General features: G+C 35.7%; 2 protein-coding genes across 4 annotated transcripts; both read right to left on the bottom strand.

Annotated features, from left to right (window-relative positions):
• Positions 1–5,266: 5,266 nt before the first annotated feature.
• On the bottom strand, positions 5,267–12,594 carry LOC127973164 (G protein pathway suppressor 2-like). Of its 3 annotated transcripts, none has more exons than XM_052577293.1 (13): positions 12,467–12,560; positions 12,088–12,158; positions 11,637–11,754; positions 11,381–11,490; positions 11,165–11,277; positions 9,475–9,554; positions 9,269–9,348; positions 8,923–9,097; positions 8,687–8,770; positions 7,800–7,876; positions 7,594–7,689; positions 7,355–7,438; positions 5,267–5,960 (listed from the first exon to the last, which is right to left on the bottom strand). In XM_052577293.1, exons 2-13 carry the CDS (start codon positions 12,088–12,090, stop codon positions 5,868–5,870), a joined length of 1,113 nt encoding a protein of 370 aa, XP_052433253.1. In that variant the 5' UTR covers positions 12,091–12,158; positions 12,467–12,560; the 3' UTR covers positions 5,267–5,867. The 3 variants fall into 3 exon arrangements, with proteins under 3 accessions (XP_052433253.1, XP_052433254.1, XP_052433255.1); XM_052577294.1 differs by having other exon boundaries at positions 9,269–9,345; positions 12,467–12,558; XM_052577295.1 differs by lacking the exon at positions 12,088–12,158 and having other exon boundaries at positions 12,467–12,594.
• A 2,049-nt stretch (positions 12,595–14,643) lies between these two features.
• Positions 14,644–15,940, bottom strand: LOC127973193 (gamma-aminobutyric acid receptor-associated protein-like). The gene is made up of 3 exons (XM_052577347.1): positions 15,803–15,940; positions 15,584–15,702; positions 14,644–15,447 (listed from the first exon to the last, which is right to left on the bottom strand). Exons 1-3 carry the CDS (start codon positions 15,909–15,911, stop codon positions 15,364–15,366), a joined length of 312 nt encoding a protein of 103 aa, XP_052433307.1. The 5' UTR covers positions 15,912–15,940; the 3' UTR covers positions 14,644–15,363.
• Between the last annotated feature and the right edge of the window lie 172 nt (positions 15,941–16,112).

Below are 16,112 nucleotides of genomic sequence, written 5' to 3'. Positions count from 1 at the left end.
GGAGGAGTCTGCTGACGTCAGCGTCACCTGACTGATTGAGTCCTTCCATAGAGAAGGAATTAAATTGAAAAATGAAATAAAAAACCTGCAGAAAATTACCGTTTCTATTAGAAAACTAGACAAAAGGCGCGGAATCTGCATAATGAGGAAGTTTGAAATATCCAGTCTGTCTTTATTACACTACGTTCCAAGTACGAACGATTTTAATTATATTTGATATATATTTATATATACATATATATTTATAACTATAGGGCATGAAGTATTTTGCAAAGCCTGTCGATGAATAAGCAGAGTTTGATAACGCAGAGACAGCTGGGCCATTGATTCTAATAGTTTTGAAAAACTCGTGAGTTCATCTTCAGGATATGGAGCGGTAAGTGTCACATCAAAACTATAAAATCCTAACAGAGGGATTAAACCGAAAGTCACTCATTTTTTGCAGACATATATTATGTTATATGTAAGTGGCTGCAGGAATGTCACCAAATAATTAACACCGGAGGCCTACCAAAACCCACATCACAGAGAATTCTTGCGTTTGCCACCCGTGAGTTATAAAATCACACTTGAAACTTTTGACCAGTCAGTTGAGTCCCCACATCACTTACATAATAGAAAATGAGGTCTTTCATAATCGATTCACCACTCAGACCGAAAGAGGTATGATGAATACAATTTCAAAAGTTTTATTTACATATAAGCTAGGCTATGTCACCCACTTTTTACATATTTAAATTTTCAGTTCACATTCTACAGAATGCATGCATTTATGAGGGCATGTTATGATAAAAAAAAAAATGCTTGTACATATTTTACAAAGTTAATGGAGCTTAGAGACAGTTTTTGGTCTGTAACAGAAACTGATCCAGCAACCTGTGATATAAAGAATATGAGTCAACATTAACGTCATTCTCTGTTTTGCATTTTGTAATAATAAACAAGAACTAAATCCATCAGAAAAAGTTAGCTTAGAACTATAATTTTTAATTTATACTCCCATACGAAATTACTGATTACACTTCTGCATCTTCATTGTTCTCAGCGATGACAAAAAAATGACAAATCAATCACAATTCAAATCACTTATGTATTTTCTCAAAATAATCTAATATTCTCAAGCAACACCAATTAATTTGTTAATGTGATTAATTCACAGAGACTGTGTTTCATTTTGAAATGTGTTAGAATAAAAATAAAAGAGTAAAAAAAAAACACAAAAGTCGAATCCCACACATATATTTTGTATTGCATAGTTAACATTACAAAGTGCGGTGGTATAATTAACATATTTCAGAGAAAGGGAAAAAAACGTACTTTGTATAATATTTTATAGACCCATTACAGTATAAAAGACATAATGAAACTTTGTTACTAATTATTGTATTTCCTTTGCTATGTGCACACTTAATTGCTGATGATTTGTTGTATTAAATTTTGAGAAATTAATTATTATGATGTCAAAGACTATCTTTGCCTATACATCACTTAGTACATCATTCCAAATGACATAGCTAAGGTTTTACACAACTTCATGTTTTGTTATTAATTTTTCACCAAAAAAGGAAAAATTATGACGATCGACTGTATAAATCTAGTTGTGAAAAAAAAATGTAAACATTAAATTAGTACCTTTTTTTCTGATGATGCTTCAAAGAAAGGCAAGCTTACTGGTGTGCACGTGTTTGTGTGTAAGGGAACATTCGAGAAAATCTCTAAGACGTCAGCTAAAAATCGCCTGATTTTGATGTTTTGGAATTTCTCTCTGTTAAAAGAAAAATCTGATAATTATACAAAATTCACTTTATTTTGTTTATAGTGTGTGCCCTTTATTCAAGCAAACAGAAATAACCTGTAAACTCTTACATTTATGTAACCTCAATAGGCACTTTTTCCCAACCTTTGAAAAGACACTCAGAAATATCATTGTACAGTAAATTGAATTTTTTTGTGTGTGTAAATGTTGTGTAATTTTATTTCTAGCATATATTTTCATTAATAGCATTGACTTTGTATGTTTGTTTAAAGTATATTTAGAAAAAATGAATTCTAGCTTATCAGTATTTTTACTGTAATAGAATCGATTTGTCAAAATGTTCAGTATTGAACATTCAAACCCAAAACTTGAAATTAAATAAATTCTAGTGATAGTTACAATAAATTATAAACCCTATGTCACATCACATTTTCTCTCCAAAAGAGTAATTCTGACAAGCAGTTAACATAATAGCATAAAATTTACCAAAGAAAAGCTTGAATGACTGCATAACATAAGAAAAAAATAATTAATCTCATAATATGTTTAAATCAAAAGGAAATGAGGAAATGTATAATAGAAAAACTCTCCATATCACAAAATGGCTGACGCATTTTCAACTGCACAACTTTAATTTTCTATTATGCAAATAAAATCATAAATCTATAACAATCCGAAATAAATAATCACTAAAAATCATAATTCGGAGATAATAGTAAGATTCAACATCGTTTTTCCTTGTGTCTCATCACAGGTCTTATCAAGCACATGTCACTTAGCAGTTAGCAATCAGGAACCTCTGCCCAAACCAAGGATAAAAATATTAAAACCAGGATGAAATATCTCCAAAATTGAATAAATAAATGTCAAAGCGAACAATATTAAATCAGATTTGCTGATAAACAAAAATATTTATGCAAAGCTCATATACAGGTCAGCTACTGTACCCACCTGTTAATGTTTGGAGCTTCAGTCCTACAACTCGAAATAAAGTTCTCAAATCCCGAAGATGAAGTCGAAGGATATGCGTAATCCATCTCGTAAATTAATTGCATTTAACGGAGCGCGAATATTGATAATATTCATCTGTTTGAGACAGAAAGGTGGCTATGTGGGTTTATGAAGAGAAATTGACAAATAAGAGCAAAAAACGTCATGAAGGGGGGTCAAGGGACAACCAATAGTTTTTCGTACGCCTTTTTAAATATATGGATAAATCGCATACGCTCGAGAATACCCGGGAATATATTTTCGCCCTATAACATAAATGACTACAACTTTGAAACATGTCAACAACTAAATCCAAAACACTGGCAAAATACGACATTGAGTAAAATGTAAAGACAAAAATATTTGTACTCGAATACTGTCACTTACTTGATTTATAGGAAGACAGAACTCGAAAAAAAAAAAAAAACACAAACAAACCATAACCTTCGGTACCAAATGATGCGGTGTTTTCCTACCAAGAGACGAAGATTCAGACTCATTCAATGGTTACCAATGCACTTTCATTTTGACCCATCTGGTTTAAAAAAAACAAACTGTTATAATTAGTAATACACCAAGAATTCCATTTCTTTTGCTGTCGATACATTTATTTCTGTTGTTTTTCTAAAGGAGCCCATCTTCCTTGAGTCAGTAGAGGTTTCTCTCTCTCTCTCTCACTCACTCACACTCCCTCCCTTCTTGCTCTCTCATACCGGCTGAAACTGCTTTGTCAACTTCCGCCCTGCTGTCTTACCAGTGGACGCTGGCCTGCATACAAAACCTCCCAGCCATTTCAATGTCCTATACATTCTGCATTTTCCTTCTCGTTCAAAAATCATGCTTACAGTCAAATGTTCTCTTCTTCTAACGTCTTGTTTGTACTCGGATCTCACATTTTGCAGCTCTCTCATTCTCTTCCGATGAGCTGAATCTTCCCGCCCGTTTGGTCACATGTGGTCTCCCACGTCACTGTCCTGATTTGACTAACTGACCCAGCATCACACTAAATTAAACACACACAGAACAAACACAACACTGTGAGAGATGTGATGAACAAATGGCTTTCGTTTGAGTCTGATATAACAGCTGAAGAAGTGTTGAGCAGTTTCACTTTTGATTTTTTTTGCTTTTCAAAGAGTTGACCAATGTGCTGCACTAAATGAACTCTTGAGGTTTGGTTTTTTCGGGACAGATTCAAAAGGAAACTGTGACTGTACAGCTGTTTCAGAGACATGATCATCTCGGATTATCGCATACGAGCTCACAACGAAATGTGATCATTGTTATTCACTGAGCCTTTATTTCTTCAAGAAGCTTGGTTTATGTCATCTTGAAGGTAAATAGGTCAGAGTCACATAATTCTCATTCTCACTTTGACTTACTCTTTTGATAGTTTGAGACAGAGGGCAGTTTGAGACAGAAAACAGCTGAGGCAAACAGTAAGTGGGCGGGCCGGAGGTGAATCAGCAGCTAAATTTGTATTTGCTCTCTTTCACACAATCACATCTCTTAATTCCCACTCTTTTTCTGCATGCATATACGGACACATTTTTTTTTTATGGCAGATACTCAATTAATTCATACTTACACATTATCACAAACATTCAAGACAAAAAAATAGTTTTCTCTTTAACTTAATCTCATTTTTGAAATGCAACCACAATAAGCTGTCTCTCAGACCCTTTAGAAAATGCCATTACTGTAAAAGCAGTGGTTCAGAAAGGAAGGCAGACCAATCCCAACCAACATGACTTCCTTCATTACTTCCTGCCAAGTTTTTAGCGGTTTTTGAGAGGACTATTTGGAAAGCCTCTGATGGCTAACCACACACTAACTTCCATGGCATTTTATTAACGGTACTCTTTTCAGGTGACCTCATAACTTGACAAAACTACGGTTTACCCAGAAATAAACATTGTCATTATTTTCTTACCCTCATTACATTCCAAACATTTTTCTTCTATGAAACAAAAGATCTGTGTTCCATAAAACAAGGTCACGTTTTGAGAACACGAGGGTAAGTGATGAGTTTTTTATTAATCCCTTGGACAATTAAAAAAAAAGTGATTTACTTCTAATGGCTTCAGAATACGAGAGATTCATGAGTTATGAATATGGGAAAGCTGTAAATTTGTGTGCCTTATAAAGATTTATCTATCTATCTAAAAAAAAAAAAAGTCCTTCAGCTTACAATAGTCTATTCCTAATGTCTTAAACTGAAGGGAAATGTAGGAAAGGACAGACTTAAAAGTTTATCATGCTTTCAAGATGTCGAAGTGCTATGTGGTCAACAGTACTGGGGATTTCCACAGTATTTAGGAGAAACATCTTAAAAAAAAACCCCCAACAGATTATTGAACTTAGATTAACTAAATTGTTAAGAGAGTGGTGAATTAATTTAGGTATTTACATAAGCCAATATCAAAACACACTCCCACCCAACCACATAATTCATTGACACTAAAAAGAATAATAAACACCAAAGAAAAATATAAATAAAAAGATGACAAGTCAAAAATATTTTTTTTTTTCCCACACAGCTTTTTATTTAGGATTTTAACAAGTTCTTTTAAACAGATTATTAATAATATTCATATTTTTAAGTGCAGTTTTGTGAAATTCAGTCGGTTGGCTAAAAACGTCACATTTGCAATTTAAAATCATATGAAAATATTATTTTCCAGCTCTTTGAAGTTGGGAAAAGGTGTATTCATCAAATGTTAATGCAAGTTATAGAGAGCACAGAGTGGGAGATCTGTTACAGAACATGGAAATACAATTTAGTCTGTTCCTATATTGTTTAGTTAGTTTTAAAACCAGATTTAATTTTAGTTGTGCCATTTAGTGGTAGTATTATAATGTTACTAATGTTGGCACAGCTGAAGAGACTTTCAGACACATCCCACTGTAATAATGAAATATGGCATACCCTGTTGCAAAGGGAAGTCTAACAGCTTAAGAATAACAGAGAAAATGGCCTAATACGGTCATGTGTTCTATATCGTAACACTATGATGCCAAGTGTTGTGCGCTATGTAGCTTTAATCCAAAAGGCTCCAAAGTGTTAGTGGCAGATCTTATCTTCACAGCCTTACATTCTGCATTAGACTGAAATTAAAATCTATTTGCTATGGTGGTAAAACCTCTGCCCTGACTGGCTGTGAGAAAGGTAGGTGTGGCGAGGGCTTGGTTGAGAAGAGCTTTGAAATGTAGCCTGTACAACAAAAGGAGAAACAAAACAGAATGTCAATTTCCTTATACAGATCTTAATCAAACACTAAATCATGGTTTCTACATGGTTTAAACAATATCCTATACCAAAAAAAAGCACTGCATCACTGAAATTTCTGGTGGTGTAAAATTTATTCTGAAGCAATATTTTATCTGTTCTACTAGCTTTTACATTCATCTGCATATTTTTATACTAACCTCAGGTTGTTATTTACCTTTACAAAAGCCATTTTTTAAACCTTATTAAAATGTATGCATCATATTTCATGTCAAATTCTTACAATTGATCAATAGATTAAATTTACATTAAGGCTCTACACCAAACAAATTAAATAATTTACATTGCACAATTACAACTGCAAGGAATGATGTTATGAGATTAAGGTTTTAAATACAATAATGAAAATTCAAATTAGAAATGCTGGGGGGGGGGGGGGTACATACTTTTAAACATAGAAAATGCGGCAGTAGGTGGTGGTGTCAAGTCACATAATGAGTGAGTCATTGAGTCATTCAGTTACCTGACTTGTTCAAAACACTGAATCATTCAATAATAAAACACCGCTGCCTGCTTGGAGATTGCGCAATACTTCTGCTGTGATCTCGGTTTGGACGTTGGAACTATTTTAGTTGGTGACATGTGTGTTTATGTTGAATGCAATAAAATAAGAACAATCATTTTTGTGTTTCGATGCTTCAGTGGTTATTTTTTGTCGCTTAAGTTTTAATCAGGCAATTTGTCCTGAAACATTTGTCCTTTGAAACTTTTATCTAGCTAGGAGGCTGAACAGCTAACTGTAGCATGCAGTAACTACACAGAGCCATTGTTCACTGACAACCTGCGCAAAAACAAGATCATATTTTACGCAGCTTATGGGGTCAGAAATCTGAAATCATTTGAAATACTATATACACACACACACACACACACACACACACACACACACACACACACATTACCATTCAAAATTTGAGGTTGGAAAGATTTTTTTTTTTTTTTACTTGTTTTTTTAAAAAGAAGTCTTTCATGCTAGCCAAAGCTGCATTTATTTGATCAAAAATACAGTAATGCTTTGAAATATAATAATGAAAAATTACCGTTTTCTACTTTAATATATTTTTTAATGTAATTTATTCTTCTGATGGAAAAGCTTAATTTTCAGCAGCCATCACAGCCAAACAGTCGGACTGCTTAGTATTTCTGTAGAAACTGTGATCTTATATAACATACATATGTTATACATTATGTGATATACACACAAATGTTTCCAGGATTCTTTAATGAATATAAAGTCCAAAAAAACAGTATTTATATATTAAGGAAATGTACATATATGCTATATATAAAAAGGTATACTTGGTTTGGACAGAACTCACCGCATGTGCTTGTTGTGAGGGCGTTCCATGTGTGAACGCACCTGGAGAAGCTGGTCTTGGTGGATGAGCATATGGTAAGCCAGACTGTCCAAAAAAAAAAATAATAAAAAAAATAAGACATCAATCCCCAAAACATAACAAGTAATTATGCTATTTAAGGCTAAAAATCAATTAATTGCAAATTAATGCAGCAGGAAGACTAAGTTAATACAGATTTGATTAATTGGCTTGGCTCTGACCTTGCCAGGAGGGATCTGGACAGCAATAGAAGCAGTAGGCAGCAAACCTGCAGCGCTTACATGCAGAGCCTGTGGATGCATGGGCCTCAATGGACTCTGAAAACACAAATATGGTAATGTTTACACAAACATATGGATCCAGTGACACTCTGCGCTCAGCTGTCCTTTCTTTGTTCCCAGTCTACATCCTGACCAGCCCTACTTACAGAGTCTGTGAAGCCCGACTGCTGGTTAGCATGCTCCAACTGTTTCTGCAGGGGAATCCCAGCGCTGGGGATATAACCTGGAATGAAAGTAGTAATACAGAAGGATTGTGAAGGTGTCTGCAAAAAGACGAAGGGGAAAACAATTATGGGGGGCAGGCCCTTTTAAAAAGCTTACTGAGCTGCCTTGCCTTCAATCTGATCACAAAATACAAACAATAAAAGTTCTGCTCTTTCATGTGGTGTGAGATCACTATATTCAGTTCAAGAGGCACGTGAATCAATCATCTATTTTTTCTATAGGTTCCAGCACAAGATAGACATGAATGAATATAAGTAGACATGTTGAAAAGAAAAAAAAAAACAGGGCCAAAATTAAATGAACGTCTCTTGAAGGCTGGAAGTGCGATCCAATGCAGTCTGCATGAAGCACAGACTTTTTTTAAAGCCACAGAAAGACAGACATTTTGCTGAAAATTGAAACAGCCTAGGATGAACTCATTATGTACATTAACAATAATTTGGGATAAACATAATGGAATTTAATGGAAAAAATGAGAGTGGTGCTCCGTGGCACGGCAGCATTTTGAACAGCACTGAGTCGCAGCTGGGATCCGTGGACAGTCGCTGGTGGTGCCGCTGAGTGTGTACACTCACACAAATCAATGTGTTCGAATTTTAAAACTGTGGTTTCGCTTCTCATCCAGTGAGTGAGATGACTAAGACTGGATTAGCCTCTTGTTTCAAGGGTGCAATTGTCAAAGATGACTTTTAGAAGAAGACACCGCAAGCTACACTGGTAGTTTGTTCTTTATCACTGACGAGGGAAGGGGAGAGGGCCTAGGTTCAAGAGTCAAGGTTCACTACTGACAAAGACACATTACACACACCTGGCTGAGAGGTGAAGTGACTGTGGACCGCATAACCTTGCTGTTGATGGGGCAAGTACTGCATGGTCTGGAATGCTGATGCACCTGGAAACAGAAAAACAACACACCACAAATCTACACCCTGTTCAAGAACACAACAAGAAAATGAACATAAGAACCTTTTGAGTCTTACAAGCAAACAATAACACATATCCACATCTAATCATAAGAACTGAGGGACAGTACAAACAAGGTACCTCTAAGTTGTGAACCACTGGCATAATTGGCTGGCACCGGCTGACTGGAGGCAAAAGGTGATGTATGCTGCGACTGGGTGACTCCATAGGGGCTATGACTCGGCTGGGCTCCAGAGTACTGGCCATGCTCTGTTCCAGCTGTACTGAATCCTGGCTGAGACTGGAAATGACGCGTCTGAAAAGGTGGCAAGCAACCAATATTTTTTTAATGTACAAGCACACACACACACACCAAAAAATATCCAATCTGTGAGTGGTAGCTGAACTGGGTGTCCCTCATTGTAAAAAAAAGTTTTGTTCGTTTCAGGTATAAACAGATTGATTTACATTAAAATATCACACTCACAGGAATGACTGGAGACTGGAAGAGCTGTTTACTGCGTTCCCCAAGAAGAGCACCAGGACGCCCATGACTAGACTGCCCTGCTATGTGAAAACAAGTGGTGGAGCAAAATGAAGTCATTATTGAAGGGCAACTCTAGTAGAGTCTAAATGACAGTTACAGCTTTATACTTCTTTGACAGACCACTGAAGAAGCCAAATAGCGGTCACCTTGCATGCTGAGAAGGTGCGGCCCACTGTGGATGGCCATGTTTGGCTGGTATGTTGCCGAGGTCAGAGTTGTCATGTCACTGTTAATATATTAAACATGATAAACTGATTAGCAAACATGTCATTTTCAAAATCTGACAGCTTTGGATAATAATCCCCCCTCTCCCTTTTGGGTGAAGTCGCAGTATTTAATTTTGGAATCTTTTGTAATATTATATATAATATTTTCTGTGCATCACTGCTGAATAAAAGCATTTAAAGAAAAAAAAAAAACTACTGAATAGTGGGGTGTGTGTATATTATATATATTATACACAAAGCCATAGTTCTCTGACAAGATTAATCTGTGATTATGAACGTGATATTGGCTAATTTTCAGTGAACTTTGGCTCTGTGAAGTGAATGACGCTCAATCTGAAAGCAGGTGATGGTGATTTACTACTAATCACAGCAGCAGCTTTACTGACGAGATGCGCATGACAATCGTATGTGATAAATTGCACAGCCCTACTAGACGATCTGTACAGACCAGATCCCACAGTTCGGCACGCATGTGATTCGCGGAATAACTGTTAACCATCACAAAGTGGAAGTTTATCATTTGCATGTGTTTTGTCTTGACACTTTACACATGAAAGCAAATTTTATCTATTCAAGTGGAAGAGAGAGACCTCGAATCGGAACTCAGGCATTGTTTTCTGTGCACAGATCCAAAGCACTCGCACACACACACACAGAGAGAGGATGCAATTCAGACGAGAACACCAAATTGATTCCTCTTTCACATCTCTTTGTGCTTGAACGAACACATACACACAAAGCTGTTAAAATACCCATTTTAGCAAGTATTCAGGTAAACACGTCTGCTGTGTCTTAAGGGACTGTAAACACCTGAGAAAGAAGTTGGATGTGTATCAGTATTAGGTCCATGCATTTGGTCTTAAAGAGACAGCAACCCATAAATAGCTGCTTCTGTCTGCTAATCAAACAACACCACAGTTTTAACAAAGCTTCCTCTGTATTTAAGTTGTGCAGTGAGCACTATTGTGTTATTTTACACTTATTTTTCTGCACCTGAATACTACTGTTACTGGCTTTATTTGTAACTGTGTTATGTTGTATGCATCAATGCTTGTAATTTGTGTAATTGTTATGGTTTTGTTACTGACTTTTATTAGTTAAGTGGGAAGTTTTTGCAGTGGTTTAGAAGTACTTAAACTAAGCTTTTAGTAATAAGTATTAATAAACGAAAAACAAACTTTTTTTTAGCTGATGTGAAAAATGATCTGATCTGACACTCAAAATCCATAAAATGATCAGAACCGTGAGTTTTGTGATCCATTGCACTACTAGTTAAATCTATTTGTGACCGGTTCATTAGGTAGTCAAATATAGCTCCATAGAACTGTGAAGGACTTATATCTAGGGTATAACTATATCAAGTAGATATTCATTTTACTTGTAGACAGTGCTGGCAGTATTTTTTTTTTATTTTTTATCTGTTTTATTTTTGTGCTGTTGTTTTGAAAATCTAATAAAAAGAAGAAAAAAAAAAAAGAGAGCAGGTTTTGGGTATCAGACAACGGTGCTGATTAGACAAATTGGATAGTATCAGGTCTCTAGGGATGGATAAACTTATGCTTGGAGACTTAATTTTTCCATCTGACTATGTCAGGTTTCTTTTCCATACCTCTGTTCCTTCCGACGTCTTTTCTCCTCCTCATGTAGGACTTTCTTCAGCTGCAGAAAAAGCTGGTGCTTCTCCTCTTGAAGACCCTGCAGCTTCACTCCCATCTTCATAATCTAAAGAGAGAGAAATATAGGGCTGGTCAGGAGTCCTGAGACATAATCTTACATCACTTGTAAATAATCCAAGTATTAGAATGAAGCAATTATACAGATGCACCTGCTCTTTTGTTTCCTCTAAGGACATTCTCTCCTCCATCTCTTTCTTCCTCTTCCTCTCTTCTTCTTCTTTTAGTTTCTGCTCCATCATTTTGTCCACCTCTTCCTCCTCTGAGAAAAACAATTGATAACTGATCACAAAGTGCACACAATCAACAACCCTATAATTCAAACAAAGCAACGGAGAGCAACATGAGCATGGACATTTTTTTATTTAATGTAGTAAAAAATAATAAACAGTGGATCCCTGGACTCACCTTGTCTCTTCCGCTCCCTCTCTCTCATAATGTGCTTATGTAAGGCACGTGCCATAGCATTGGACAGTTTGGGCCTCTCCAGAAGAGCCGGCATGATAGTAGGGATCGGTGGTGCCAGCTGTAGTCAAGATGTTAGGAAAATATGTTACAACAAAGATCACCATCTACATGTTTAGTCTCTAATGAGTCCGCTGAGATTGAATATAGATTTTAGTGGACTTTTACCACAACTAACATCAGAATAGTCAGTGAGAAACAATTCAAGTCTCGAAATCATTTAACCTTGTAGAATGGCAATGTTAAAAACATTACTGGACCAATAACATTCTTAGTATTGCTGTACAGCACAATTTAGACATTTGACAGGTACAGAATGACACACCACAAACACAAACTAAAGCAGCTGTCAAAAAGTTGACGAGCCTTGCTAACGTTGTTTAAACCAACTTACCATATCAATTCTAAAAACCAAAGACTACGAGTTAGAGCAAAATATTATTTAGAAGAAAGAGATGTGGTAATCTGAGAAGCAATACAAGGCAACGTTAGCTCTATGAGGACTTCACAAGCTAGCTGACTATGCCTGAAGTAACCAAATTGCTTCGTCAGTTGATTCAGTTAATCTGTTCAAGAAAAATCATCTTTCATACGCATGAATTAATAAAACAAAGTAATTTCAGTAATTTCTATCTGCAGTAAGTTGCATTAACACCCGACCATTAGGCTAGCAGGCTAACGGCTCAAGTGACAGTTTAGTCAGCTAGCTTGCAAAATCTGCGAACTAAATAAAACTCTTGCAGTGACATTCATGGAATCTTCATGTAACGCACTTTTGTCCGTTTCTGAGATTAAAAGAACGCTGAGCTTGTCTGAAGGCTTTCCTTAAGGAAAAATGAACAAGCGTATCAGTAATCAACCAAAATGAAAACGACAGGAAACCCAGTATGACGCACTTCCGCTGTTGTCGTACCTTGATGACGACACGTGTCAATGAGCCCAAAAATGATTCGCTTTTTCCACAAATGACAAGTATTATAAGGAATATCATTAAAATAGTCTACTATTATCTAAATAAAAGGTCTATTAGTTAAAGTTGGCCTAAGTAAATGTAAATATGTGGGAAATAAGCCTGTTTTTAAATTGAAAGGCAAAAGTTCAGCGACGCCTAAAACAATATTGAGTTCGAAAAATAAGAAAGCTGTTAAATGCGCTACTATTTGTAAACATTTTAGTGTTTTATTCAAACTTTATTTCTATCTTTTGATTTTATTTTTCTGTTTTTATACCCCCGACAAATATGTAAATCTTACTTCAGATATTAATTATAAGCATTATTATGAAATTAAACATGCTCAAAATTAAAATATACTTTAACCCATTGTTGTACCCCAAACAATTGTCTAAATCCTCTGCAAAATCCTAATAACTTTTATATTTTAAATAATTTATAAATAAAACCTATCTATCTATCTATCTATCTATCTATGTCATCAAAAGTTTATTTATTTCTCTAATTCCATTCAAAAGTGAAACGTGTATATTATATTAATTCATTACACACAGACTGGTATATTTCAAATGTTTATTTCTTTTAATTTTGATGATTATAACTGATAACTAAGGAAAATCCCAAATTCATTATCTCAGAAAATTAGAATATTGTGAAATGGTTCAATATTGAAAACACCTGGTGCCACACTCTAATCAGCTTATTAACTCAAAACTCCTGCAAAGGCCTTTAAATGGTCTCTCAGTCTAGTTCGGTGGGCTACACAATCATGGTTAAGACTGCTGACTTGACCAAAAGATGACCATTCACACCTTGCACAAGGAGGGCAAGACATAAAAGGTCATTGCAAAAGAGGCTGGCTGTTCACAGAGCTCTGCATCCAAGCACATTAATAGAGAGGCGAAGAGAAGGAAAAGATGTGGTAGAGAAAAAGTGTACAAGCAATAGGGATAACCACGCCCTGGAGAGGATTGTGAAACAAAACCCATTCAAAAATGTGGGGGAGATTCACAAAGAGTGGACTGCAGCTTTAGTCACTGCTTCAAGAACCACTACGCAGAGACGTATGCATGACATGGGTTTCAGCTGTCACATTCCTTGTGTCAAGTCACTTTTGAACAACAGACAGCGTCAGAAGCGTCTCACTTCAAAAAGGACTGAACTGCTGCTGAGTGGTCCAAAGTTATGCTCTCAGATGAAAGTAAATTTTGCATTTCCTTTAGAAATCAGGGTCCCAGAGTCTGGAGGAAGAGAAGAGAGGCACACAATCCATGTTGCTTGAGGTCCAGTGTAAAGTTTCCACAGTCAGTGATGGTTTGGGTTGCCATGTCATCTGCTGGTGTTGGTCCACTGTGTTTTCTGAGATCAACACAGCCTTATACCGGGAAGTTTTAGAGCACTTCATGATTCCTGCTGCTGACCAACTTTATGGAAATGCAGATTTCATTTCCAACAAGACTTGGCACCTGTACACAGTGACAAAGCTACCAGTATCTGGTTTAAGGACCACGATATCCCTGTTCTTAATTGATCAGCAAACTCACCTGAACTTACCCAGTGCCACAGACTGATCGACTCCATGCCACGCCACATTGCTGCAGTAATTCAGGCAAAATGAGCTCCAATTAAGTACTGAGTGCTCTACATGCGCATACTTTTCATGCTCATACTTTTCAGTTGGCCAAGATTTCTAAAAATCCTTTCTTTGTATTGGTCTTAAGTAATATTCTAATTTTCTGATACTGAATTTGGGATTTTTCCTTAGTTGTCAGTTATAATCAAAATTAAAAGAAATAAACATTTGAAATATATCAGTCTATGTGTACTGAATTAATATAATATATACGTTTCACTTTTTGAATGGAATTAGAGAAATAAATCAACTTTTTGATGATATTCTAATTAAATGACCAGCACCTGTCTGTCTGAACAACATCTACTCTTAGATCTGTGAGAAAAGCATTAAGTCAAGAAGACCCATTAAAGACTGACAAAAGCAGCTTTTTACATCAGGTTTATAATGGTGGCAAGCTTAGATTGGTGACCATGACAATTACACACCAAACAAAATAAAAGAAAACACAACAAATCCATAATCCATAATACAAACAAGCCAAAAAAACACTCAATTCATGAACTCCAACCTAATAATAATGATTATAATACAAATGAAACAAAAACGCAATCTCCTACAACTGAAAAAAAAAAAGTATTTTAACAAGTTTATTCAAATAAACAGCAATTCCAACTGATTTTAAAATAATAATTATTGGCAATGGTACACAAACACATTCACACACATTACATGGTATGATAATCCAGTACTATCAGTGATTTTGGTCTGTGCAAAAATGGTGGCTAAAAAAATAAACCAAACCAAAAATTAAAGATTGATTGAATAGCAAAGTGACTACAGAATGCATGTTGGTACTGAGGGAAAGGGAAAAAAGGCTAAGGAGAAGTGAAGAACAAGCTTTTAAGGATATGATTACCAGTAATTCACTGAAAAAGACCAGGACAAATGTTGTATCTGGTCTGTCTAGGAGCAAAGAGGAACTCTTAAAGAGGAAGGAACAATATGCAGGCAGCATAGAGAACAAACAAAAATAATTTATAAACAGATTTGGAGGATATGAAAGTGCATTCAACATGTACACTTCATGTGGCCTAACATACTGATTGTTTTATTTTAAGGAAGGGTAGTGTTGGGCAAGTAAATTAGTTACATATCTCTCTAAAGTCCCCATAGACGCTTTCATCACTGTAGGCAATGTAAAGAAAAAAGTCTTCTTCATGGTGCTCCTACAACACAGAAACAGAGACGAAGAGTTTAGAGATGCTTCGTTCTCGTTGATCAAAAATGACATTTTGTGAATTCTCCTCACATAAACAAACAGGTGCAAAAGGTTCAGTTAGATCAAACAATAAAAAGATGTACCTGGTAAAGAAGCCCCATAGTGGCTGATGTGGGAGGAATGACGTTGTTGACAAAGAAGAAGAGGGCATCTTCGGCCCTCAAGTGGATCCTTTTCCGAATGAGGAAGTAGAACTGCCCCACTTCAAAAACAATGGGTAAAAAAGTCAATGCATATCCTTCATATTTTTTATACTATTAAAGATTATACAAAATTATTCTGAATTTTTTAAGTAAGTGAACCTGTCAGGTCAGACGGGACAAGATATTTCTTCTTGTCCAGATCTCCTATTCTGGCTTTGGGAGCTTTCTCTACGATCACCTGTGGAAAACAAATAATAAACACTTCCATGAATGCGAGAATAACAGTATCATTTTTAGTAGCATAATAATGTTATATAATAATGATTTAGGATGAACGATAGAGAATTTTAGGTCACATACCCATTCTAACCAATTTCACAAACTGATATTTGACAGACAGCACATAATGCAACTGAAAATGAATCTAGTGTGAGGGCACATGGCAACGTATTACTGGTAATGGTTATAG

The sequence above is a fragment of the Carassius gibelio genome, chromosome B15, assembly GCF_023724105.1.
Source record: "Carassius gibelio isolate Cgi1373 ecotype wild population from Czech Republic chromosome B15, carGib1.2-hapl.c, whole genome shotgun sequence".
NCBI lineage: Eukaryota > Metazoa > Chordata > Actinopteri > Cypriniformes > Cyprinidae > Carassius > Carassius gibelio.
The sequence above is the reverse complement of the archived record's forward strand: the minus strand, read 5'-3'. Positions and strand labels throughout refer to the sequence as shown.